At 31.8% G+C, this 13,483-nt stretch overlaps 1 protein-coding gene and 1 non-coding gene across 4 annotated transcripts in view; one reads left to right on the top strand and one right to left on the bottom strand.

Moving 5' to 3' along the window:
- Positions 1-13,483, bottom strand: part of Mhcl (Myosin heavy chain-like) — a 115,935-nt gene that overhangs the window by 87,773 nt on the left and 14,679 nt on the right. For all 3 annotated transcript variants that reach the window (XM_081974747.1, XM_081974748.1, XM_081974749.1), the window contains exon 5: positions 12,448-12,585. In XM_081974747.1, coding sequence (XP_081830873.1) covers positions 12,448-12,585 — 138 coding nt within the window. The remainder of the gene's footprint in view (positions 1-12,447; positions 12,586-13,483) is intronic.
- On the top strand, positions 2,489-2,603 carry TRNAL-CAA (transfer RNA leucine (anticodon CAA)). The gene is made up of 2 exons: positions 2,489-2,526; positions 2,559-2,603. It is a non-coding gene; the product is annotated as a tRNA-Leu (tRNA).

Here is a 13,483-nt window from a genome sequence, read left to right as displayed (position 1 = left end):
CAATATAGCTTGAATTTCCTGAAATAAATCTGATAATGAAATTTACTTTGTGGTTCATTTTGTACCTGTTTCTTGTTCTGAAGGGTGACTGGTGAGATAAACAAAAACATACTAAAATTGTAGAAAATGTTACGATTATGAAAATGTTACGTTTAAAACTATTTTTGATTAAGGTGATCCAAAAAAAGTTTTTTGAGAGATTCTTTAACTTAACTAAACTAAACCTAGTAGAAAATAAAAAATATATATTAATGTATATGTAGTTGATGTAAATAAAAAAAGTAAAAATAAATAAAATTTAAGGTTCATACATTATTGAATTCGAAATCAAAAGGGCTTTAAGAATCTGCTATTAAAAAAAATGACCGCATTTAAAAAAAGATGGTTCCGCAAAGACGAAACGTTGGAATGAAAAACTGATAATGCCATTTTAAAGAGCTTTAAAAGTTGCTGTGAAAAAGTGTCATGAGTTTTGGTCTAGGTTCAATATTAACGGCACAAAAAAAGAAAATCAAAAAATTAACTTTTTTCAAAATATCTCAAAAACCAAAACAAATTTCGACGTTTTCTAAATGCCGTTTTATTAAGACCATGATTACGCAACTTTTCTCCCATTTAACCAAATCTGTATCCTATATCTTATCGTTTCCAAGATTCCCATAGTGGCCCTCATCTTGGACCCACTGTATATAGATTTTAATTTTTTTTCTCTCTATATTTCTGACTGTTGATTATTATTCTTTTTTTATAAGAACTGACAGTTCCAGTGATAGCAAATAGTCGTTTTGGCTTTTTTCGCCAATTTGGCAACTTTATGACCATATTCACCAAATTGTTATCAAAGTGATGAGTTTAACTCTGAATGATTTTACATGTGTTTCCATAGCAACAAACGGACTGTTAAAGTTATCAACTTGATAACTTATTGGTGAATATGTTTGTTAGCGATACATTTTTAATGAAAAAATAACCGTTTTGTAAGTTTGAATGTTAAAATTGCCAGTATGACTTTTAATAAAAACATCAATTTTTAATCCTTTAAATTTGACAAGTTTTAACATTCTCAACCGTTTTCTTTTACTGTAATTCTAACAACTTTTTACAGTTTTAGGATCAGAATGATACTTTTAATAGACGAAATGACGGATTTTCACAATTTTGTAACTTGTTTAATTTACAAATTGACTAAAGTGGCCGCAAATAGTCCAGTAAGTTGTAATTTTCATAAAATTTACTAATTCAACGTTGTGGACCTTGAACATTTACTAGAATTTACAGTAAGTCAAGTAAATTTTCATGATATTTGATTGTTTTATTAATGTTCTGACCTTTAAAAATTAACTAAAACGATTGCAAATAGTTCGGTAGGTACGTTAATTTTTTGTCATACGACAATTTTTCAACGTTTTGACCTTAAAAATAGACTAGGAAGATTGAAAACGGTTGGTTAAGCCAATTTTCATTAATCTTGACTTATTTTCAACATTTTACCCAACAAATTGACGAGATCAATTTGTATTATATTTGTTCTAAACTATACACACTATTTAAGCATCTAGTGTGTGCTATTGACGTTTGGAATTCAAATGTTTCAAATTATCACAAATATTTTATTTGTTTGATTTTTACAGAAAAGCCCTACATTTTTCAAAAAGTAACAAAATAATCTGAATAAAATATATAATTTTGAAACCAGAAAAAAGAGATCTTCTGATTGTTGTGTGTGTTTCCATTTAAAGTAATCAAAACATGTCACAGATGTGACAGGTGATTGACGTATGTCAATTTTGACATCCGTATCTGGCGATTCAGGAAAAATACTGCAACTTTATTGTCAGATCAAAACTATCGATTAACGAAGCTATTGAGTAAAAGATAAATAACCAATCCGTATAAAACCCTCAATCAAACTGTTTAACTTGATTAATTCTTGTAGTGTCAAATAACATGTAATTTAATTTAAATTTTCATAAATTAACTATGTAATTGTTTACATAACTACATAACAATAGCGTCAAGTGCATTATTAATTACGTGCTTGCGCTAATTAGCTTGTTAAGGATTGGTCGAGAAGTTTACGATATAAATAATAGTGGATCATCGTATAAGCCACCTTGTATTCTGTATATATCTAGTCCAATAAAACTTATACAACTCTATTGGTCGTTAATTTTCCACGTCATCTTCTACATACATTTCCACTTGTGCAACATGATCATTATCCCCATTTCTGGGTCTGGCATTAAGGCATTATAACTGCATCTTATATTTCACATTATAAATTTAAATTATACGTCAACCATAAATTATGGAAATAGACGTAACAGTATCCAAGTACTAAAAAGGACGGCCGCTTCTCACAATAACTATCTAAAATGGTTAATGAGATGTTATTAAACGTTTATTACTTCAAGTGATGATAACAGTTGCACAAGATAAAAGTCTACTCAAATTTGTGAAAATCGCTTTACAACGCAAACGAATTCATGTCAGGATGGCCGAGCGGTCTAAGGCGCCAGACTCAAGGTTTCCTTGCCTACTAACATAGGTTACGAGCGTTCTGGTCCTCTTTGAGGGCGTGGGTTCGAATCCCACTTCTGACAAACTTTTTTTTTATTTTTGCTACCACCTTGTAAGTAACCAGCTGCATCTGTGATTAATTACAACCTGCCTTTCAGCATACAATAATCAGAGAAACGGTACACTGAATAGATTATTAATAAATAACAATCGGGCGAAATGTCACGGTAAACCAACTAGAAGCAACCATATACAAAATGAAATAAAATAGAGAGGCGCTCCTCAATTTATGGTGTGCAATCAAAAGTGGAACCTGCTGTAATTTGGAAACCAGACAAAAATTCGCCTAATGGCAACGCATAGCAATTATCAATTACACGAACTTGCGCCCTGGGGTACCATTGCCAGGTGGTACCCACTTGTTAAGCCGCCGTGCATCTGTTACGTAACCAAACATGGAATTCTATTTGCTAGTGTGTTACTTTCATTGCTTCGCCCAGTCATCTTGCTAATAGGTGCATTAATAATGGGAAACTATTAATAATATTAGTAAAAATTAGATCAAGGAAAAAAAGGTTAAAAGGGTGTTGGTGGGTAATGGTGACCTTGCTGTGCTTAAAAAGAAGATATTACAGCCTTTTACTTTAATCATTAACTGTCTTAATTTGTAATTGTATTTTAATTAGATATTATTAAATTCATAGCAACTGAAAAAAAAACTACTTTTTAAATTATTAATTAATCTCTGTCAAAATTACTATGATGTAATAATTAAACTTATAAGTCAATCAATGTCAATTGGCTATTGAAAAATGTTCACTCGGTAATTGCACACGTCTTTGTTTCACTGAATCACCACTTACATTACACACACCAAATTACATTTTTGGAATGATTGAGTTACACCTATACAGTCTGTCCCAAATTCGATGCTCACCATTGGAATCTCAGTTATTATTGAAGTAACAAAAATGTTTAAATTAGAAAAGAATTATATGGCTAATTCAAATCTTTTTTGAAAAACATTCTATTATTTTTTGTTTTCAAGATATTTCGAAAAAACTGAACAGTGATGATTTCTTACATGGCCATTATTTTGCAAACTGTTTATTGGACAGCCGGTTAACTTCGACATTGTTGGGACACTTTGTTCTGAAGAATAATTTGGTTGTCCCAAAAATGTTCTATCTATGTATTGTGGCCAGCCCGTTTGCCAGATATTACCCCTCTGGATTTTTATATGTGGGGAGCCACTAAAAATGAAGTTTACGAATTTGATCATCCTGAAACAACTAAAGAATTAGAAGTTTAATTTTGTTTATTGTGTAATACATCAATAAAATGGTAATTTTTTGGGCTATCAAATAGCACAAAATAGTTATGGTTTCCATATGAAAAAAAAATTATATCATAACCTTAAAAACAGAAAAAGATAGATCATTTTCCTGGCTACCCAAATATTCATCAGAACAACGTGCGCTAATAATAAAAAGCTGTCCACTAAACGGTTTGCACAATAATGGTCAAAGAAAAAATCATCATTTTTCAGTTTGGTTCAAATATCTCGAAAACAAAAAATGCTGGGTTATTTTTCTAAACAGATTTGATTTAGCCCTGTAATTCTTTAAAACTTTTCTAATTCAAACATTTTTTACCTTCAATAATAACTGAGATCCCAATGGTGAGCATCGAATTTGGGACAGACTGCATAACGCCAAACAACAAAGTAGTCTGATAATCAGTGAATTCATTATTGTTGCCAAAATGCAGAAACTGATACAAAAACTCAGGGTCAAGTACTTGTAAAAGTACAGGTTCAACAAATCAGCACACCTTAATAAAGAAACTATTAATTACAAGCAAAAAATATTCCCACTCTTTATCGTTTATCATATAAAAATGTTGTTAATTTTACTTGAATTAATTCCGAAAAACTTGGAAACAGTATGCAACCCGATATACCTACGAAACGAAATAGCGCCATCTAACGGCAACCAGTACGGTGTTACGACTGCAATGTTACTGGTACCTGCAGTACTTTCTATTAATTCTTCCCATGCTGGTGAACTAACTATTAACATTAAGAGAACGAGTAAATCATAAATAATCGTGTAAACATGACGGATTTGAAAAAAAAATATAACAATAATAAAAAAAATAGGCTCTTAATTTTTTTTAACACATTTCACACATATTTTTTAAGAATAATTATTATTGAAGTTGGATATTCAGGATTTAAACAAAAAAATCTCAAGGTGTACCAAGCAAATTATGTATTTTTTCAATTAGCGTTTGCTTATGGCTTGATACAATGTAGTCTATAATCTGTTGATACGAAATACCGGAAAAAAACACTAGAAATGTTAAAAATATGAAAGAAGAAATATCATAGACTGATCAGGTTTTACTATTTTAGTTCTAACACATGCCACTCCTCCTACAAAGATCAATAACAAGAAAATTCGTATGCAAGTGTAGATACACTTTAAGCTACTTATGTAGCAATGTAGCGCCATCTACCAACAATCGGTTGAATTTTCAAACCACAACGTTAGTGGTACCTGCAGTACTTCTTCTTACTCATTAATCTCTACATATTGGTGGAGTCTATTTATTTGTAATCTAAACTTGCAAGAGTCTTAATAATCTTGAAAACAGCGAAAATTCAAATCAGAATTGTCTTTTATTACTAAATTCTGTTTATTGAGTACATCTGTACAGTTTATAAACTAAAATTTAAGACGTTTATTCAATTCTGGCCAAAAAACTTGCATTGTGCTCAGTACATCTGCAAGTAGTAAAGGCACAAAATACTAAATATGAACGGTATCTAAAATTAATTAAAAAGAGTAAGAATTATGAATATTATACACAATACAAATATTAAAATAGTACAAGGATTGATTGAAAAAACTATAGGACAAAGTTAGAAATGCAGTGTTGTTCATTAGCCCATTTTTATCACCGGATTTTTGTTTCCTACTCTTTCTTTTTTATTTCTTCTTATTTTTTAAATCCTTCTTCGTTTAATACTGAAACTCAAATAGCAACCAAGATATCCATTACACACACTAACACATTCGGATTAGCAAAATAATGCACTCATCTACAGAGTGTCTTCTTAATGTGTGATATATTATTAAAGAAGAGGGGCAGAATATCTTCAAATGATTGAGCTGGCTAATTGCTTGATTGATACCAAAAGTTACACATGTTTGAAAAAACAAGTGACCTGAATAATTGAAACATATGAATTACTCTATTTTTTTAATGGTATCTTAACCAAATTTCGTATTAGGGGTTATTAGGAATGTAACAATTTTTTAATATGCAAACTTTGACCCCTATATTAGTAAATAGAATTTCGAAAACCTTCTAATTTAGAATTAGACAAATCTGGTTTAATACCACATTAAATCAGCATTTTGCTACTCAGGAATATGTGGTAGCATTTCCTTTGTACAGACATTCAGTATAACATCTGAAGAACTACTTTTTCTTCAAATCTAATGGCCGATTGCATTAAAATGCACTCTTAAGCTAGCTTAAGCTAAGTGGGCATTTAAATAGTCATTAAGGGTGATTCTTGTTTGGCAGAGAATTTGTATGACAGATTACGTTTATTAGGTAATTTATGTAAACTTTAGCATTAACATTAATATTAGCAATAAGAATAAAGCTAGTGGTTTTAAATTGTGATGTTCATAAACGAAATTTAACTTTAATTTTAGCTGTAACTGCTGACTTTGGTTTTACAGAAAAATTCTAAATTTTCTTACAGCTAATACTAAAGTTAAATCCCCAATGTTTAAACTCCCTGTTAACATTGAATTTGTGCTTTATTTATGAAATATCTAAACAGAAATTAAAAGCATAATCTTTTACTATTGATTTAGTGCAGTAGAATGGCATTAGGCAGCAAAACTTGAAAAAAATAACATTAAAGTGTAGGTTACCTTTCAGAAAACTGTATGGTTAAAGTAAAAATTTTATAAACACCCGTCTTTCTTAAGGTTAATACTAAATTTATTGCTAATGCTAAAGTTACAGCTAAAGTAACAATTTCTTTTATAAACTAGGCTTTACTTGAACCTTACCAATTTCAACCGAAACCATTTCAGTCATCATTTAAACTCAAGTTGATGACATTTGACGTTATAACACTCATAAAAGTATAGGACTCGTTAGGTTGGCCTCTTGTTTATAAACATAAATTTAGTAATATTTTTATGAATTACTTGATAAAATTAATGTGCCAAATCTCCGGAATCACTTAAAAGTACAATTTCACAACAAGACGGTATAAGCGACAGAGAGAACCCATTACAAATTATCTTGGGGGTATTACGTCTGCTGCAAAGGACATTAAAACTGTAAAAATAAGCCTCTATCACTATATTTACTCCTTCTGGCGGAAGAGTGAAGGAAAGCTTTGAATAAAACAGTTAGTTAACATAAAGCTTCCACAAAAGAAGCAAAACAATAAAATTATTAATTGATGTAGTCAAGTAAAACTGAAACAACTTTGCTGAATTAAAATATTTCTGGTAGGTCGTGACCGATTGTCAATAAAATAACTAATTACAATTTTCGGCTTAACCAAGTGTATAATTGAGAAAAAGGTTGATAAACAAGTATGTAACCATGTTGTCGCTCTATTCTCCAAGGTAAAGGACCAATACACAATGACAGTAGCATTGTTTCTGAAAGATCAAGCACCCAACATTTCAAAATCTGGTTCGTATATGAATATCACTCGAACTGAAATGTTTTATTTTCTTTTCGAGTGTTTCCTCAACAAATAACAAATTGAACTGACTAAACAGTCAAATATTTGGGTTAAAGACCAACAGACTAGTGACACGAAACGCATGCTTGTACTCGAGGCGACGAACACAAATTCCAATGTTAATTCCGAACAGTTAAGAACCCTGATATCAACACTAACAGCTGATGGCATTTGTTTTGTCGGTCATGCAGATGAATCCTCTTTACAGAACCATATACAAAGTCGCCTGAACCGGAATTGGATACTGAAATAATAACACTGTAATTATGCAACTTCCTCGCCTCGTTATCTATGTAAGGCTGCGCGAAACAATGGACGCTTTCTTCTTGTAAAAGTTGATGCCCTAACAACTTTACTTGGGAAAATTACGACTAATTAGCATTCGCAAGCGAATTGAGTACGGTAATGTCGGATACGTGTAAGCAGCTTTTGTATCGCCGCTGAATAACTGTTTTCATAAAGATTTGTCGTGGCCCAATTTTTTCTTACAAACGTCACAAGGTCAATCATCGATTATTTATATTGATCTACATACTTGAGCACACTGAAGCGAAAAGTGGTGTTGTTTGTGTGGATAACAAATTTTTTTACATGGAGAAGTCTGCCTTATCAAATCTGAATCAATTAAGGCCAAGAAAGTAAAGTGAAAGAAAACAATCTCATTTGCAACAAATTTGTTATGGTTGATTGAATAGAAAAATTACCGTGAATCTAGTTTTGAATGGTGGCGGTGTGGTTTTCTGGCTTATACTGACATAGAAAGCGGATAGGGATTTCTACAAAACACCTCTAAAGTTTAAAATCAAAGAAATCTCATGATAGTTTGATTGCATAAGATTCATCAGAATTACTCATTGAAGGACTCATGAGATTAGTAAAGGAATATCTATATACTGTCAAACTTAATCTCTTGGGTTAAAGACACCATTCTGATCAACTGGATGTCCAGAGAAGTTAACGACATCCAACCACCTACACTTCCTTTCAAATTTAGCAAAAGTTGAAAATAAACAGAGGAATCTGAGTAGGAAGTGGTTGCAAAGAGCAAAACATCTTCAAAAAACCAGCAAATACGCCAAGCACTATAATAGGAATGAAGAAAAAAAAAACAAAAATCTTCTTTGACTTGTGAACCCAACTAATATTTGCTAAAAATTAGTCTTGAGTAGTTAAAGATTTGAAGGATTATTGACCTAAATTGCTTAAATTGGGGCATGATGTAACAAAGCTAAAACTGGAAGTCGAACAAATAAAGGACCCTTGGAATTTAGTAGATTTCTGCAACACATGGTATTGTAGAAAAAGCTATACAACCATACTATGGCAGACTAAAAAAATATTCTTTTTGAGGAGAACATTCTTGATCATAGACTTTGAAATAAATTCCAATTAGCTAGCTTTGTGGTTTCAGAGACTTTAAAAAAATTAAAACAGTAATAATAGCACTCACCATTATTTTTAGCATCTTGGAAATATTCCAATACTTATATCTAATCTATTTAGGATAAAATAGTAATTTTGTAGTTACAAAATTGCCGATTGAAGGAAGATGAATAAAACCTCATTTATAAAAACAACAAAATGAGAACAGCATTTTGAAAAAGTCAAATTAACTTAAAATTGTTGATTGTGCATTTTAAAGACAGATTTGTCTAGCATTTTAAAAGAACATGCAGTACTTATTGATTGAGTACCTTCATCAAGAATCTTACCACTTTAACAGTGCAATGTGGACTAACACACTGTTTTTTGATGGCTTAAGACAGTACATATTTTTGGCATTTTAGAGCTATTAGACCAATCAATTATTGGTCAAATGTTCTCACTCATAAATCAACAAAATTGTAATTTGCTATTTATTATAGAACGTAAAGACAGACTACACCTTATTATGTTGTTGAAACAGTAAAATTTCATCTTATTTCACTTGGTATTCCAAAAAACACAATTTTCTAAACACTGAAACTCCAATAATCACTGCAATTACTACATGTTCACACTGTTCAAAAAAAACAGTTTAAAACCAACAAATAACAACATTACAAAACCCCCAGGTCAAAAATTTGCCTTTTACCTTCAATTATCACATCTTGAGTAACACGCTTCTGACAGCGTCTTCGAGGGTTCTGCACGAGTCCTCCAGGTCAAACTTTTCAAGCTAATTGCCATAACCTGGCTCTTCAAAGTGTAACAGAAAACAGTACTATTTCTTTGCTATTAAATTATAAGACAATTTGGTATTTTACTCAGAAAGTTATATTCATAGGACAACAGTAAATTCCAAAATTACTAGACCATTACAACAGCAAACATACAGTAATAATTTAACATGTCAAACATGGGATTGCTAAAACACAGCTTTCTAGCTAGAAACTAATAATATAAATTATGTTCAATGGGTTAGCAATTTTTTACATCTGCAACTTTGAGGTCTCTCTTTGAAAATTGGAAAAATTCTTCATCAACACGCAACATTTTAATGCCAGACAGTATCTTTGGGTGTTTAAAATCCGTAGGAGACCCTCAGGTCAAATAATAGTACCACTGATGCAATAATCTCATTATTCAGACTGTAGTAACGTTGCAGAAAAAAACTGGACCAACCAAACCCACTCCAATTTGCTTCGATAAAAGTACGTAACCTCGTAAACAAGTGCCCACCCAGACAGTAATTTAAACATAACCGGAATCTAAACAATACGACTATTATAGATAAAGTGAAATCGCATACAAAATCCACCCCCCGACAGACTAAACACATGCATAGTGTAACAGTACCTTCAACATTGAAATGCGCATATAATTATGACGCCTAGAATGTGCCGTAATATGTTAAAAGGTAATTACAGGCTTAACGTTACTAACGAGTTATAATGCGTATGTTAAAGAAGCAATTAACACTTGATGGCGTTCATTAAACGTGTGGCAAATGGTAAAAATATTTTTTAAATGGAAAGAACAATGAGAGGGAACCCAAATCCGACCTTGACGGAGATAGACATGCGGAAACCAAATGTAAACAAACCGGGTCGAAAACCGGGTTAGCGTTAATAATGTAAACGGTTTTGTATATTTTAAGACCGAATTAATCCACGCTCGAATAAAGAGAAATGAGTGGTATAAAAGTCACCAATTTCAGTACAACACAGTAACAAGGTTGGGTTTTAACCAGATTTTTAAAACTGCTCATAACTGGACTCCTCTGCCTTTTAGAGTCATGTAGCAAATCTACAAGTTTCCCACTTGGAACATGTTTGGCACACCTAAGGTGATTGTTAGTTTTTCGTTCAATACTTTCAGAAGCAAAGAATCACAACGAACTTACTACTCTAACTTTTCTAGGACCTTGTATTATGTAAAAAAGGAAAGAAAACTTGAGAGCTTTAGAGCAATGCTGGTCAAGAATTTAAAAACAATCTGTATAGCAAGTAATCACAATAAAAAATGTACATTTTTTTTCAGAATTTATTTCATAAAAAAAAAATTAATGCTTTCATTTAGTTCACCCACTGTAGATACAGGATGTATCAACGATAGAGCAAATTTAAATCACTCCATTGGCGTGATTGAAATTAAATTCATTGTTCATCATGTGTTAAATTCTGTATGGTTTCTGTCAATACTGTCCATAGCTTGTATTTTTTTTATTATCATTCATACACAATTGTTGTTAGTACCTAGATGCTAAAAGTATGTTTGGTACAAACCTTCTACACAGTGAGTAAAGTGGCTAGAAAGTGGTTAGAAAGATAACCTTAGTTTACGATTTTGAACGATAGTTCAGCAAAGTGTCGTTGAAGGTATATAAAAACCAGAATTTTGACTGAACTTACGTTCATAAAGGGTGTATACAGGGTGTCTAGTTTAAAATCCTAAACTTGTTGCTGCTGAAATATTATGGAAACCATTTGGAGGTACAAAGTTGGTTAAATGGAAGAACAGTTGCCTACTCCTACCAAGATAATCCTGGTTGCTGATGAACACATTTGAAAAACATTAATATTTTACTTATTATAGGTAAGTCATCAAAATTGTATATTATGGATAAGAAGTATGATTCTGAAAACACTGTCAAACAGCAAATACTGCATTTTACTTATAGGCACATATCATTCAATTTTAATATTTTTAAATTGATTTTGAAAAGTGCTCTTCTACCATGTAAAAAATGTTCATGTTGGCATAACCAAATCACCAAAACACTCCATCGCAAGTGACACAGATGTTCCTAGTAAAATGGCAGTTTGTTTTATATCTAATTAAGATTTTGCATCTTCTACTTCAAACTTTGATCAATCAATGAACTAACAGGTTGTACTCGTACAATCATTATAAGTATAAAAACGATTAACATTCCATAGTGCAGTGGTTACTATTCCCATAGACTAACTAGGTATTACTATTAATTCATAAAAATATGTTCAGTCAGTATGTTATTCCCCAATTGCACATTTTTATATATTATTATAGCATTTAATTATGTTCACGTTTAACTTTTTGGAATTTTCAAGCCAGTGACGTGCGACCTAGTTTTATTAATTATTACCCTCCCTCAATCTGTTTAACTAAATAACCATTTGGCCTCAAATTCTCGCCTTTCCGTTCGGATTCCCTTCCCCCCTGATGTGGCACAAACTGATTAAACAACTATATAAAGAGAAAATAAAAGTACATTTCAGAGGCTTCGGTAAAGTGCATTACCCACTAACCTTTTGTTTGATCGTTAGGATCATGCAACGCATCAGTGGCGTTCCAAAATGCTAAATACCCATTTTTTTTAATGAAAAATTGTCTAACCTGTGTTTAGAACAAAGTGGACGGTGATCAACTGTACGGATTTCAGAGCGAAACGCGCCGTCTAACACCTCTGTAATTGCCATTATGTCATTTCCTAGAAAACTCTTATTCACTTGCACTAAATCGACTAATTACCACGAGAATGTAGACAATCTCGCCGAGAATGCTAAACAATCATACATAATGCCTGGTGCTATTTATTGGAGATTAAACGCAATCAAAATCGCCGGTGGGAATGTATCTGAGATTATTTCCCATAATTTAAAAAGGTATAAATCTCGCCAATTCAATTAGATTGTTATGCGGGTTTTCTTTGCCTTATTTTGCGATGCGGTACTTACCGTCGGGGATTTGTTGAATCGTCTGCTACCCGATCTTTTCAACGTGCCGCCCCTGATATTTGAATCGTCCAGCACGATTTCGCCCCCGTCGTGTGCTGATCTACGACTCAGTTCGCTTAGCTCCGCCACTGGTTGTACCTGAAATTTGATTGTTGAATGTTGTTTGATAATTGCAATAATAACCAAAAATTTCACAAAATTGGGAAAATTGTGTCCATTAAAAAAATAAAACAAAATTATAGTTATTTTGAAATAACTTTATTCCATCCCAATAACTTACACTAATACAATATAACATAATTCAACATATGAAAAGTCTTTCTAAAAAGTATAAATCACTATGCTTATATAAAAATTGATAAATCTGGTGATCCGGTGTCCACTTGGTAAATTTGAACCAAAATAATTCTGGAAACCGCTTGAAAATGTGAGGAGGATCTGTGTCTTGCTGCAAATCGAATTTAGTTGTCACACTTTAGAGTTAGGTTAGGTTAATAGAGTTTATTCTGGCATGTATTTTTATCAATCATAAACTGCTTTTCGTAAATACTCTAGCAGCTTTTCGATTGGTCACAAAGTGTTAAACATGCTCCCCTAAAACTGAAACGTGTCAAATATTAATTTGAGTAATTTGATATGGTTCAAGCTTCCAGGATGTGTCACTCTTAATAAAATCACCAACTTTATAATCAAATTAGCTGTCCTTTTAAGTAAAAGTGACATAAGTTGGTCGAAAACTACCAGCTCGTAAAATTTAATTAAACCGATGTCACTTTTAATTAACGACAGAATTGGACATTTAACTTCAATTTGGACTTTAATATTTCCCAGGTTTCCCTTTCAATAAAGATAGTTGTTTCAGGTTGAAGGTAATTATAGGAACATCTCGATAAACCTCAATACTTCAATGTATAAACAAATTATTAATCCATATGTATACAACAAATTGTACGTTTGACATATTTTTACAATTTTTTGTGAGGGAATCCAAAGACAGACACAAACTTAAAAAGGTATTTGGTTTAGAAATCATTTT

This window comes from Ips typographus, linkage group LG3 (genome assembly GCF_016097725.1).
Source record: "Ips typographus isolate SLU linkage group LG3, UJ_Ityp_2.0, whole genome shotgun sequence".
NCBI classification, from domain to species: domain Eukaryota; kingdom Metazoa; phylum Arthropoda; class Insecta; order Coleoptera; family Curculionidae; genus Ips; species Ips typographus.
The sequence above is the reverse complement of the archived record's forward strand: the minus strand, read 5'-3'. Positions and strand labels throughout refer to the sequence as shown.